The sequence below is a fragment of the Scomber japonicus genome, chromosome 7 (assembly GCF_027409825.1).
Source record: "Scomber japonicus isolate fScoJap1 chromosome 7, fScoJap1.pri, whole genome shotgun sequence".
NCBI classification, from domain to species: domain Eukaryota; kingdom Metazoa; phylum Chordata; class Actinopteri; order Scombriformes; family Scombridae; genus Scomber; species Scomber japonicus.
In genome coordinates, this window is record NC_070584.1 from 1,434,765 (window position 1) to 1,450,036 (window position 15,272).

At 36.2% G+C, this 15,272-nt stretch overlaps 1 protein-coding gene across 1 annotated transcript; it reads right to left on the minus strand.

The window, feature by feature from the left end:
- Nucleotides 1-1,121: 1,121 nt before the first annotated feature.
- hyi (hydroxypyruvate isomerase) lies at nt 1,122-10,882 on the minus strand. Its single transcript, XM_053322829.1, has 8 exons — nt 10,606-10,882; nt 9,926-10,037; nt 8,219-8,337; nt 6,558-6,632; nt 4,469-4,518; nt 4,321-4,390; nt 2,259-2,393; nt 1,122-2,187 (listed from the first exon to the last, which is right to left on the minus strand). Exons 1-8 carry the CDS (start codon nt 10,802-10,804, stop codon nt 2,132-2,134), a joined length of 816 nt encoding a protein of 271 aa, XP_053178804.1. The 5' UTR covers nt 10,805-10,882; the 3' UTR covers nt 1,122-2,131.
- Nucleotides 10,883-15,272: the final 4,390 nt, after the last annotated feature.

Below are 15,272 nucleotides of genomic sequence, written 5' to 3' on the forward strand. Positions count from 1 at the left end.
TCTGCACTGTCTTTAACTGTATAATGTATATTATGTATATACAGGACACTTTATACAGTATGTGAAATGCTAAATAAAGCAGTAGGATGAAAGACAATGTGACAATCATTTTCTATATTTAACACAAATAAGATATTTTAGTGTAATTATCATCATTTAATGTTCACAGTAAAAAGTTGGTAAGGTATATGTAGATTATTATAAAACAGACTCCAATCAGACATTAACAAATACAATTTTATATTTATATTTATATTTATATATATATATATATATATATATATATATATATATATATATATATATATATATATAGTATGAAAGTATAATATATATAATATATATATACTATATATATATATATTATATATATTTATATATATATATTATATATATATTTATATATTATATATATATATTTATATATATATATATATATATATATATATATATATATATATAAATATATAAATAAATAAATATATATATATATATATATATATATATATATATATATATATATATATATATATATTTATATTTATATATATTTATATATATATATTTATATATATATATATATATATATATATATATATTTATATTTTTTTTTTATATATATATATTTTTTATATATATATATATATTTTATATATATATATATATATATATATATATATATATATATATATATTTTATATATATATATATATATATATATATATATATATATATATATTTTATATATATATATTTTATATATATATATATATATATATATATATTTTATATATATATATATATATATATATATATATTCTATATATATATATTTTATATATATATATATATATATATATATATATATATATATATATATATTTTATATAGTATATATATATATATATATATATATATATATATATATTTTATATAGTATATATATATATATATATATATATATATATATATATATATATATATATATATATATGATGTGAACAAGTTAGAATCATTTCATATCTAATAGAAAATATAACTAATGACAATGAACTGAACTCTTTGTATATGCAGTTGAATCTCACTTTAAGGTGTATGGAATGAGCAGGCTCATTGGTAAGTCATTTAGTTCCCTTGGTATAAATGAAGTAAATAAGCTGCTCTCTGTAGTCATACTAACCCATCAGCTAATGAGTGCTGATCATGTTTTTATCTCCTTTAAAACCCCTTCACAGTACTTTTCTTCATGATACTTCATCTAACTTTAACAAATCAATCATTTGACTTTGTTCAAAGAACTAAGTTAGCTGGATGAAAATGAACAGGATGCTTTTAAGAATGAGTCCATGTTGACAGTAACACAAACAGCTGCCCTGTAAACCCTGCAACTAACCCTATGTGAGAGTTCAGATAAGATGTTTTGATTCAGCTCTAGTCATTAAAATACTATTTTTAACCCTTACATACTGTTCATGTCAAATTTGACTCATGTTGACATTTGTCACTCTGAAATGTGATGACTTTTCCTAAAGTGGTCCAAAATGTACCATAAAAATATTTTAAATGTTATACTTTTGTAAAGGCGATACAAAGTTGTGTCCATTGATGCCGTTCTGTGTAAAAAGTTAATAGTTTTAATAAGATAGTAGTTATGAGGATTTCTTTTTATGATGTAGCAGTGAAGACTGATGGCTCTAATGGTTATACAATAAACCCCACACTTCCATAAAGTTATAAAATACATTTCCATCATTATTGCTATGTTGTATTTTCATGTCTTAGGTCAAATAGGACATGATATTGTGATAGTAAAGACATCTAAACACATCTGTGCTTCAACATCTGAGATAGACACTTTTTATGAGGAGATTCTTACTGTAAGGTATGTAAGGGTTAAAGTGCACCTGATATTCTGCCTATAATAAAATGTATGTTATTATTTTAGTTTTCATTTCATTATAGTATGTTTTATTTAATACCAACTACATCAAGCTTAAAAGAAAAAAGCTCAGACATTTCAAACTTGTACACTCAAGTCATTTTGACTTTGGAAGAAAATGTAAGGCCACTAGAATGAGTCTGAGGAAAGAAAGAGAAACAGCTGTTCTCTCACAGAAGTGTAGACTTATCTTCACTTGCTTTGTGTCCAGTAATTCTTCAGCCAGCCCAGACCCTCATTAGTGGCTCCTAAAGCAGACACATAGGATTATTAAGGTGGATCTTTGTCAGACACGTCCTGTTCTAAGCAGATAACTCACTGAGTGGCTTGTATTCACAGCCGATGTGTCCCTGGTAGTTGAGCTTGTCCAGCATGTTGAACAGGTAGCTGTAGTTGATCTCTCCTGCGCTGTCTGGCTCGTTCCTGTCTGGAACCTGAGCGATCTGAACGTGACCTGTAACACACCCAAACACTGCACCTCACTCTGATGCTCCACTGCTCTGATTCCTTTTATCATCATCATCAGGAGCCTTGACTCAGCATTGTGCCTCACATCATGACTGCCTGACCTGATACACTACCTCATCCTGGATGCTTAGTTATGTATGAGACATTCAAATCAAACTAAACATGGATGTAGTTTACAGAGAAAGCAGCTTATAGTACCACACACGTTTTAACCTGCATGTCATCCTCCCGGGTCAAATTGAACCCGTCTGTTTGGACTGTTCCTTCTTTCCTTCCCTCCTTCCTTTCTTTCTTCCTTCTGTCCTTCCTTTATCCTCCCCTCCTTCTTTCCTCCTTCCTCCTCCCTTCTTTCCTTCTTTACTCCCACCTACATTCCTTCCTTCTTTCCTTCCTCCTACCTTCCTTCCTTCCTTCTTTCCTCCATCCTCCCTTCCTCCCTCCCTTCTTCCTTCCTCCCTTGACTTGAGGACAACAGGAGGGTTAAAGCACTGTAGTAACCTGGTTACTGTAGACACACACAGCCACAACAAACACTGAAATGTTCATCAGTGGAAATTTATTTAGACTTCTATTAACAATTTGTGTTATTTGCAGTTTTACTCAGACTCTGGATGGAATTATTTGAAATGAACTGATCTCTACTTTCATCCCACCTCTCTGCTGGTCTCTGTCTGTATTATTGAGTCCTGTACATGCATAAGTGTAAAAGGTTTCCATGTATGTATGACAGATGAATCTGTGTTCTAATCTCCAGTTCCAGGAAGCAGAGGCCTGAGATCAGCTGGTTAGCCCGCTCTCTTTGGGCTTCACTCAACTTATCACAGAGTTGATGATGGGATAAATCACCATGGCAACCTATAATGAACAACTAACCTGCAGATCAGATCACAAACTGTCAACACCCTGACCACTGAACAATCAGATCACTGGGAAAAAGAGTCATCTTTCCTACAGGATCCTGACATTGACTGAAAAAAAACTGACTTTACAATAAAGTGACAAGTATTAAACATTAATATGGCTTACTGTATATTATAATAGGTCAGTAAAACAGCTTTTAATAAACAGACACGTTATTTCTGACACTAAACACAGATTTTAGCTGTATTTTTATTGTGCAAAGTTTAATCCAAGCTGACAGTGAGGATGATTTTACACCTGAGATTGTATTTTATTAGAGAAATAATCCACACGCTGTTAATTGGCTCCCATGATTACAGATGAGACATCATCAGAACTAACAGAGTAACAGCAGACCTCTAGAGTCATGTTGACACACTTCTATAAAGCTATTCTGTTCTATAATCATATTGTTGACATTTCACCATTGAATGATTTTCTGTCACTAACACAGAATCATGAAGTTCTTCACTCATGGTTGTGATGATGTCACTCATAAATAACAGCTGGGCCTCTCTTACATGAAGATTATCCTGGATCTGGATCAGTCTAGTGAAGCACAGCCACACTAACTTTAACTTCCTTTATGATCCAGGCCCTTACTTCTGATCATTGTGAAGCATGAAAGGCAAAAAGCTCAAATATATTCATCACTGCTAGAAAGAAAACAGAAGACAAGAAGACATGGTGTGATCTTTGGTTACATTGCTCCTTTGTGAAATCATCACACACATTCAGTCTTCATCCTTTCTGTTTCTGACAGGCTGAAGAACAGCATCAGAATAATGACTCTGCCCTCATTTTTCACTCTTACTTTGATGGAAAAAAGTCTGGAAACACATTTGTCTGTTTTCATGAAGTGAGTCGATCATAGAATTCACAGATTGTCCCTCTCCAGATGTTCTCAGATGTTCTGCTGTGTTTATACTGGGCTAAGTAAGTCCATCCATTTCTAACTGAGTCTGTTAAAAATAGAGCCATAAACAGAGAATCATATCTGAGATGTGACTCACCAATCAGAGGGAAATACTTGTTAATGTTCTGCGTCAGGTTTCCATCCATTATCTGCCAGTGAAAGACATCCTGAAACAGTTCAAACATCTGTTAACATCCTTTTTCTCTCTTCTGCTTTTCAAGTCAACACAAACTTTCAGTTCTCACCATCTGTAGTTTGATGTTTGGCTTTCCAACCTTCTCCAGTATGGCAGCCGCTGTTCATCAAAACACACACACACACACACACACACACACACACACACACACACACACACACACACACACACACACACACACACACACACACACACACACACACACACACACACACACACACACACACACACACACACACACACACACACACAATAAAACACTATCCTAACAAGACTCTAAGCCATGCTGATACATATAACAGTTACCATCATTCTAATTTGATTTATTAACACATTCACACTTCCAGCTTCTCAATAGTTGTTTTATCTGCACTCAGGATGATCTTCTGTCTTCATTACAGCTCAAACTATTAGTTGATTTATTGATCAAAAAAGATCATAAGCAACTATTTTTATCATAGATTATTAGAATGTGGGTCATTTTTTAAGCAAATCTGCCAAAGATTGAACAGTTCCAGGTTCTTATAACCTGGGACCTTTCTCTCACATTAGAATATTAAAAAGTGTTGGACAAAGCAACACATTCAACATCTTTAACCTTATGCTCTAGGACAGGGGTGTCAAACATATGGCTCACAGGCTAGAACTGGCCCACCAAAGGGTCCAATTCGGTCCACTGGATAAGTCTGCAAAGTGTGAAAATGACAGAAAGTAATTCCAATGTTTCTGCTGCTTCAGAGGGCTTTTTCCACCCTGACCATGAATGCAGCTCTCTGAAAACAATGAATACATATCACTGTGCAGTGGTTTTACTGGTCTGCCTCAGATCAGATTGGACTGTATGTATGTGACGCTTCAACTAAAAGAAGTTTGACAACCTGATGTAAGACAGACCAGACAACTGATTCATAGAAACATCAATCAATAATGAAGATGATAGTTTGACTATGCAGATGTCATGTACATGCATACCTCTGCCCACTCCTTCATACTGTGTATCACACTTCTCTCACATTTATTACAGGAGACAGATTTAGAAGCATCATTGTATAGTTTATGAGGAGGTGGAGTGGACATCACTTACCACTAAAAGTGTTGTTTTTATTTATAAAGCCCTTTTAAATAAGCTACCTGTTGCTCCTCATAGATGGCAGCTGGCATCAGGCAGGAAATACATGATTTATTGTAAAGACAAGGACAAATACACTAAAACAATAAGTGCAATATGTGAAGCTGCTAATTGGAGTGTGCAATATGCCATTCATTCTGTTAACTACAATATATGGAGCTGTTATTTATGTGATTTATTATTATTTATTTATAGGTTGTATCGTTTGCACTTTTATGTAGTTTTATCTTCTGCAGTTTAGATTATTTTGTATAAGATTGTAGATGTGTGTTGTTATGCGGTTGTCTTGTTGTGTATTTTCAGGGCACCATTGGAAATGAGAGACTTATGTCAATTAGTTTCCCCTGCTTAAATAAAGGCCATCTATCTATCTATCTATCTATCTATCTATCTATCTATCTATCTATCTATCTTTCTATCTATCTCATCTATCTATCTATCTATCTATCTTTCTATCTATCTCATCTATCTATCTATCTATCTATCTATCTATCTATCTTTCTATCTATCTATCTATCTATCTCATCTATCTATCTATCTATCTATCTATCTATCTATCTATCTATCTTTCTATCTATCTCATCTATCTATCTATCTATCTATCTATCTATCTTTCTATCTATCTATCTATCTCATCTATCTCATCTATCTCATCTATCTATCTATCTATCTATCTATCTATCTCATCTATCTCATCTATCTATCTATCTATCTCATCTATCTATCTATCTATCTATCTATCTATCTATCTCATCTATCTCATCTATCTATCTATCTATCTATCTATCTCATCTATCTCATCTATCTACTATCTATCTATCTTTCTATCTATCTATCTATCTATCTATCTATCTATCTATCTATCTATCTATGCAAACAAGGCATTTGACATTTGATGCCTCAAACTGTTTAGATAACTTATCAATCACAGGCTGCACCTGCATGAAATCATTTATGATTAGTATTTAAATAGTAGTAAAGAAAACTAAAGTGGTGTTCAGTGTCTTACCCTGATGAGGAGAGTCCAGAAAATACCTGGGGTCTGTGATCCTTGTATTGATTGGTTCAATCAAACCAGTGATTCCTTCCTGTGAGGAATCATTCAGCATATGAGACATTTGCTCATCGTTATTTATGAGTTCAGTTAAGGGTGTGACTCTATTCAATTTTCAAACATCAGACATGAGCTTTCATACATGGATTTCTTCCTAATAGTCTAATAGTCAACCAACTGTTAGTCAATGACAAGAGTCCAAACTCTATTCAGGAGCTGCACTTTGCCAAAATCAGGTGATTACCTCATATATGGCTGGACTGTCTGTGAAACGTTAGAGGGCTTTTATTTTGAAACGACAGATACAGGAAGTGGCAACACCAGGCTGAGGTAACCAATAATATAACTTCATCACTCAGTCAGTGACCCAGTTGACTGGAAGCACTGATCCTCCTGAAATAATCAGTCAGCTTCAGCTTTGTCCTGCCAGCATACTGCCTTAAAATGAGACAGGAAGTGAGTGAGCCACAGGACTGAAGAAGGTAACTCAGGGTTCTCACTGCATGCACTTGTACTATTTATATTTTAAAGGATCATTATTACAGTTTTGTATTTCGTATTCCCCAAAAAAATAGATAGGCCTATATAAGGATGAAATTAATATCATGCAACGAATAGTTAACTAACTTGAACTAAGTTGAAGTAAGGAACTCTGGTCCACCAGGAAGAGCTTTGGTTGGAGCAGCCATACCATTTACATCACCACCACAAAATAATATGATACAGTCTGATATAGACTGTGACCAAGATTACATTCACACTGTCTGTCTGTCACAGTGTGGCATGTAATAAACACTTACAGTGTAACACACACACATTGATGACTGCTTTCCATTACAACGTGTCACTTTTGGAAAGAAAGCAAATCAGTGGCTTTCTCAAACCAAATGAGCTGTATTATTACGGTCATATGTTCTAGAAGTGTCTGATAAGGTGGATAGTAGCAGAATGTCTTCTGTGTACCTGTCTATGTATGAGCACATCGTTCATGACATGAACACTATGTACGTGCTATTAACTTCTACAGAGAGTCTGAAGGTGCTTATTCATTTTGTCTCTCAACTAAATGACGTTATCTTTCACATCTCTGTACAAGCAGGAAGAAAGTCCACAGCACACTGCAGCTCCCAATGCAGGTACATTTATTAGCTCCACACTCTTCTTCACACTAAAAATCTACTAGAAAGTCCCCCTCTTAAATAAACAAAAAGACATTTCCTCTCCTCTCCTTTATCTATGTGTACACTTTTTATTTGGTCCAGCAGCTTGCTTTCTTTTTCTGGATGTGTGCATTCACCACAAACTTTTTTAAGATCGTTCACTTTCCCTTCAACATATCTTGGAATTTCCCAATTATTGCTTAATATGAATAAATGCTTAATTCATAGGACAAATGAATCATTGTGCTTGTGGAATGTTTTTACCCTGAGACTTTCAAGGCTCTGATTAAAACCTGCTTTAATATTTCTCATTCTACCATTGTAAATATCAGCTGAATCATATTTAAATCATCTCCATTCAGTTGTACTATCACTATTTCTTTGCAGTATCTCAGTATATCTGTGCTTGTGTGCTGCTGAGTTGGTTGGAGCAGGGTGTAGGTCAGAGAACATCACCTGCCTTTGACAGGATGTCAGCAGCGTAGTTCAGGTTCTGCACAAAGATGGCTTCCATCTCCTTGGCAACAGATGCTGTGTCAGAGCCCACGGGAACCCTGCCGGCCATCAGGTGGATCCTGATGGTGGAATATGAGAAGGAGGACACGTAACATAAGGATGACATGCAATAATTACACACACATTTAACACAGAAGAGCTTTATAAACATCACTTTTATGATTTTACTGGTATGTAGATTTTAATTTGAGCACAGTGATGTTTGTTTTGTTTTCTGAGTCTGCTTCTATGTGTGCATCATGAGGATTTGAATATTCTGACCCAGCACTGAACCTCCAGCTGAACCTTCGTCACCTGGACAGACATGAACTCACAGCTTCACAGTGGCTGCTTTGCTACAAAATAAAGATGTCCATAGGAGCTGGGACTATTACCAATCATCTTCTTATGTTTCTATATTAATGCAGACAAAACACAGATAACATAACATGACATGACATGACATGACATGTTCACTAGCTCGTCTCTGACTGTGTGTGTCTGCTTGGTGCTGAGCAGGTAGAGTACAGTGGCTTTATTAGAGCTGGAACCACACTGATGAGAGCTGTGACACTGAAAAGTCAAGTCAAGAAAACAAAACAACTGAGCTAAAATATGCTAAAAAGCTGAGTAAAGCTGAGGGGAACTATTTCTTTGTGGGGTACAATTATTTGAGAAAAAAATCGCAGAATTTCTCAGAATAAAAGTAGGTTTTCTTCTCTTAAATGTGTGACTTTATGATGTCAGAGACTATCAAAGTTTTTTTTCTCGTAAATTTACAACTTCAATCTCAGAAAAGTTTTTTCTCATAATATTTATACTTATATATTTATTTTATATTATTATATTTTTTTGTTGTAGTTATCAACACATATGGCCCTAATTCCGCCATGATAGAATTGTCCATAACTAACTCCATACATTGGGTCAAACCACAAAACAGTAGTAGACAGTAGGTCTGCTCGTTTTGGGGAAAGCAGGAGGCCCCTTGATAGTGTTGCTATGGCAGCCAAGGTCAGATATGTGTTTGCCTCTCTCTCTGAACAGAGTAGAAGTGACTGTAGTCAGAGGTTGGCACAATGGAGGACAAGGCAGCTGACAGAATTGAAGGGAGCATCAGGACAGAGTGTGTACTGATTATTCTCAAACCTTTTCAAAATAAGACATCTTGGACTCCTGTGTGACTTTCTCCACTGAGCTGCATATTTAAAATCTACACTATGCACCACATTCCACTGTGTCTACTCCAATTCTCAATTATCTTAAACCAGCCTTTAATTCAATTAAAATTGGGGCTATTTGTTCATATATTGCACTGCAACTTTTTTCTATTTATTCTATTTTATCCGATTTATATCTTTTATTTTAGTCTTTAAAAACCTGTGTCATCTCATATTGCCTTGTGTTTCTTTTATACTTTATCTTAATGTGTTTTTATGTACTATGCAAAATTACTCTTAATTGGCTTGTAGTTGAAAGTTAGAACTTGCTTTTAGTGAGTACCAGTTCATTTGTTACACTCCACTATTTAATTTTCAACGTGGGAGGTTAGAGGCTAAACTTTAAGAAAATTATCTGCTGCATCTTTTGTGTGTGTGTGTGTGTGTGTGTGTGTGTGTGTGTGTGTGTGTGTGTGTGTGTGTGTGTATTTGTTTGCATGCTGCTCACCTTTTGCAATCCAAAGCTTTTGCATACTTCAAAGCCAGGTCCAGACCCTGTTTGAACTCAGTCTCCCTTCCAGGAACTGCTCCAAGACCAAGATCACCTGCCTTCACATCTCCTGCAACACACACACAACACACACACACACACACACACACACACACACATATATATATTACCATCACCATCCCCTCACAATTATCATCAACACTGTCTAGTTGAAATGGGCAGCTGCTGACTGATTTGTTCTCATGCCAATGCAGATACAGACAGACAGATAGACACACACACATACTCTCACTCACTCACTCTCTCACTCTCTCTCTCTCTCACACACACTCACACTCACACACACACACACTCTCACACTCTCTCTCTCTCTCTCACACACACTCACACTCACACATACTCTCTCTCTCTCTCTCTCACACACTCACACATACTCTCTCTCTCTCTCTCTCGCTCTCTCTCTCTCACACATACTCTCTCTCTCTCTCTCTCTCTCACTCACACATACTCTCTCTCTCTCACACACAAACACATACTCACTCTCTCTCTCTCTCTCTCTCTCTCTCTCTCTCTCTCTCTCTCTCTCTCTCTCACACACACACACACACACACACACACATACTCTCTCTCTCTCTCTCTCTCTCTCTCACACACACACTCTCACACAGGTAACGTACCAGGTGGTGTGTTAATGAGGACTACTTCTACTCCTGTAGCTTCTCGGACTCTCTGGAGCTCCTGCAGGTCAGAATCGTACAGCCATGCGGCCTCTACAGCCTGAAAGCCGGCCGAGGCAGCCGCGTATATTCTCTGGCTGAAGTCTGGAAGCTCCGTGAACATCCAGGAAATATTGGCACAGAACTTTAACGGAGCCATGCTGGTTCAGAGGTCTGTGTTGGACTTTACCCTGCTGTATTGACGAGCTTCGTTAAGCTAGCTACAGTTAGCTAAACACACCGGAAGACACAACTGTGGATATGTCGTCATGAGAAGAAACAACACTTCTGTTCGGTTAAAGATACAATATTATTACATTAATGTGCAACCATACATGTTCAACGTCTAGTAAAAATAGGGGCAGCACAAGATGAGCTCTTTCATGATAAGAGACGCTATTTATGCTGAGGAAAAAGCTTTTTTTAAAATAAATAGTCGTGTTATTTCCGTCCTTCCTTCCTATTCACCTGCTCGTTAATTGGTTTAATAATACAGTACAAAGCAGAGCGCGTTTTATTTCGAAAATATCAGCAGAAGTACTCACCCCGGTGGAGAAGGTTGTTATGGTCCCATGACTATGCCCATGACTGCTGCGTGCTTCCTGATAGGGTAAACAGCAGTGATGGAGGCGGGGCAAACTTGGGCTGAATCATTTTGTAGTATTTAAATTACTTGAAAAAGTACTTTCAGTCTTTCAAACAATTGGAAAATAAAAGCATCAAGACTCATTTATGTGCAGGATTTTATTGTTTGTATTTTTTATTTTGTTTTGCTTTTGTTTAATAATGATTGTACCTATTTGTTACCTCACAATGTTTCATAAAGAAGGGGGGGGGGGAGTGAATTAGTTGCTTATAGACAATGTGGCTGCACCAACATGTAAGCAAAAAGCTAGGTCCTGGTGTAGTTCACCCATCCCATCCACAGAAAGCATGTTGAGATGTCACAGTAGGGAAAGCACAGGTGTAGATTATACATGTATTGTGCATGTTGGATAACTGTCACACTGACTTACAGCGACATTTGAATGGAACAGAGCCATTATAAATGTTTTTACTAACAACTGTGCTTTTCCTGCTAAGTCTAAATTTCTGCTGTGAGAAAGGTCTATAATTATCCAACTGAACATGAACATTCATCACAACCTACACAGTCCTAACTAAACCAGTTATGCATTTCATACATTTAAACATCATTTAATATCTGTCTTCATACTACACATGTTAAAATCATTGTTGGGATTGTTCCATCCAAACAGTGTTGTGTAAAACAATACAAGGTGCTGTGTTGGTGTGTTGTTTAAAGTCCTGATGAGACAATATGATCCAGAAGTCCAGTTGTATACATGGAACTGTGTGTCCAGAGTATGAAAAGGTCACACACACGTTTTGGTACCTGCAAAGTAAAGTGAATTCAAACATTTTCTTCTAAACACATTAAATAGGTCATAAATGTATTTCTAAAAAAAGGTGTAAAAAGCATTTCAACCATTTAGATTTGAATTGTGGAGCTAGGCTTCACAAACTGTGTTTCAAGATTTCTGTGTTCAGGATTTAGTGGGCGGGTCTGAATCACTGCTGCTGTAGAGGTATAAATACATTCAGCACACACTACTACTACTACAGTCTACAGTTAGCCAATTAGCCGAGCTAGCAGCAGAAAGCTCTCAGACGTAGCGTCCATGTTTCTGGTACAGGTTGTGACTTTGATTGACAGGTGACACTTGGTAGGGGGCGGGGTTTCAGAGAACTCGGCGGGCACTCCCACAGTGTTTGGTAGCAGAGAAAGAGGCTGATTTTTACACAACTTTGAAGCCTAATTTCATATATTTGGGGATTTTTTTAATCATTCAAATTTGGCAGGGTGGTTAACAACACACTTTTCTGTGGTATGTCAAACTTTACACAGACTTTAAATGAATGTGGCACCCTTGGACCATGATTGTCCTCAAGAAAGAAAGAAAAAGAAACAGGAACAGCTTAACTAACAGATCTGTTGTGTGTGTTGCTGGATGTATTCATGTGGAAAATGCTGAGATATTTCAATGAGGTCAAATTCATTTTAATGAATGAAGTCAAACAGTTTGACTCTATCTTGTCTCTCTGAACTAATGTCCCATCTCTGTAGCTGTGACATGGACAGTGCATTGACTCCACGATTTCTAACTTTTAACTTTATAATGAATCACCACAAATTGTTTTGACATGCAGAACTGCACACATTGAATCCCACTGGTAGCTTTATTGCCACCTGCATTTTATTTACAGCTCAGTGTCTCTGGGTCAGAGTTTGTGAAAAACCTGCTGATTGTTTTATGTTAGAGTATAATCAGTGTGTTGTCACATGTCACCCAGGTTCTATTTTCTCTTTACTCTGAATCCTCTGATGCACACCATATTCAAAAAATCTATATTATTTGATACATAACTAAATGTTTTATTGTGATATATATGAAGCAAATAATGTATTCACTCAGGATTTTAAGAGGCAGTTATTTTGTGTCAATATTATAAGTCATTATATTAATATTTCTGCATTATTGTTGCAACAATTTTGACTGTACGAAAAGATTGAATACTTGAAATGCGTTCATTTGTGACTTTTCCTTCATAATATACACAGAGCTATATGACATCATATAACTGATTATACTGTGATTGATCTGGACAGCAGTTTTCATTAGCACCATTCTGATGCACAACACAGGTCAAAAGTGACCCAAGCAATTGATTATGTTTAATATCTTGTCATCTTATTCCTCAGTATTTAATGATTTATTCAGCTAAGTTATATTTTAACATCATAAACCTTTACTGTGATGTTATTTTCTCTTATTTTTGTATCCTTGAATGCACAAAAGGAGTCAGAAATTATGCGTTCTCAACAGAATTGGATAGGAATCTTTGGTTTATTGACATATTTGTATTAAGGAACACATTTTATTGTGGACCACACAACTCAAAGTCACATTACACCTCTAAACCAGGGGTTTTATCACAGCTGTGTGACATGTGTACATCATTCTGTAAATGTGTCTATTGTTAGAGAGATATCAATGCAATTCAATCAATCAAGTTTAGATGTAGAGAGAGATTGTTCCACTTTTGGCAGTAAAATCTTGACCTGTTGTAGGAGTAAATGAGGTACTTCATAACAGTGGGTCCATTTAAAAATAAAGTGTTTTGTTCCTTATTGACAGTGTTGACATGACCGGTCGCTTCATGTTTATAGCCTTGCACTGACTCAGCATCTTAAGTCTCTGAAGATGATGATGATGATCCCCACTGTGCCCCCATGTGGTCCAGATGTAGAGAGTGTGCCTGAGGGATCAGCCTCACATGATGACTATCAAAGTTCAATATAATGTTAGAAAAGTCAGCAGTTGGTGTTCTCAGTGTGACAGAGCCATTTGCAGGGATAACAGTGACGAGCACACTGTGGTTATTTGTATGATTGTCTGTGATGAGACAAACAACAAAGGAAAACAAGTAGATGTTAACATTGTTAAACCAGCAGTGCTCAACTTTTACATAGAAATGAACATCTATTACATTCTGCCTTTGACAAACCAGTGTATTAGTACACTTTTCTTTTCTCTCATCATTGAGGTTCCTTTTCTACTTCAAGGCCTGCTCACTTGCCCAGATTGTCCGTATGGTAGATCCGGTCATGTCTATGGGCAGAGTGTGCACATTAAAGACAAACACCAGCTAAGCAGCTAACTCAAAGGAGGATACAATAATTCAATTGTGAGGCTCTTCTAGATTCTTCTAAATGTTATCTGACCAAATGGATCAAATTGTGATAGTGAAACGAGTCATTCAGCGGGGGTTGTGTGACTCTTTAAACAATCCATCCACCGTTTCACAGATGTAACAGTAGCGATGGGGTGGGCTACAGCAGAGTATATGACATACAAGTACTAAGTTACTCTCACTGCCAGAAGGGGGAGACAAAAGTCCTGCAGTCCAGCTTTAAGTGTTGAGGGTTTTCATGGCAGTAATTTTCATTACAGTCTTAAACAGTGTAGATGGGGAACTTTTTCAGCATGGACTATTGCACTGCACCAGTGTGGTATATGTGATACGGAATATATATATCAATATCAATATTTTCTTTTTAGTGGAAGTTACATGCTGGAACTGTTCGAACTTCTGCGCAGCATCATCAAGCTATCAGACAAAGTTGGAGAGCAGATTGAAGTAAAGCTGAATGGAGTTACTGTATGTCACCTTAAATAAATATCATTTAAATCCTATTTGAAACTTGGATTTTACAGATTCATACATTTTTGTTAAGCTGTGCCCTCAATACTTAACCTTGACCGTCCTCAGTCAATTGCCTCAGACTTAATTTAGGTGATCTTCACTACAATTACAAAATAGCTTATGAGTTTAAAAGTCAGTGTAGCACTGCAGCAGATCATGTCCTCATACTCTGCAGTAGTTCGCTGACATTGATTGACCGACTGACCTGACGCTCCATCCTTCACAGCTCTCACATATTAACTACATCAGGGAGCACCTTCTTACATTTCACAGGTAAATAACAGTGACAGGGTGATGTCAGTGTGTCTCCCTGGTGGCAACACGCATGTTCTCAGACATCCACCTGTTGTTAATGAGGC

Excerpts from the sequence above, each read along its gene's own strand:
- hyi (XM_053322829.1), bottom strand. The coding sequence starts at position 10,804 with ATGGCTCCGTTAAAGTTCTGTGCCAATATTTCCTGGATGTTCACGGAG. Across the intron at positions 8,338-9,925 it reads AAAGCTTTGGATTGCAAAAG|GATCCACCTGATGGCCGGCA; the intron begins GTGAGCAGCATG and ends TTCCACCATCAG. Across the intron at positions 2,394-4,320 it reads CAAGTATTTCCCTCTGATTG|GTCACGTTCAGATCGCTCAG; the intron begins GTGAGTCACATC and ends GGTGTGTTACAG.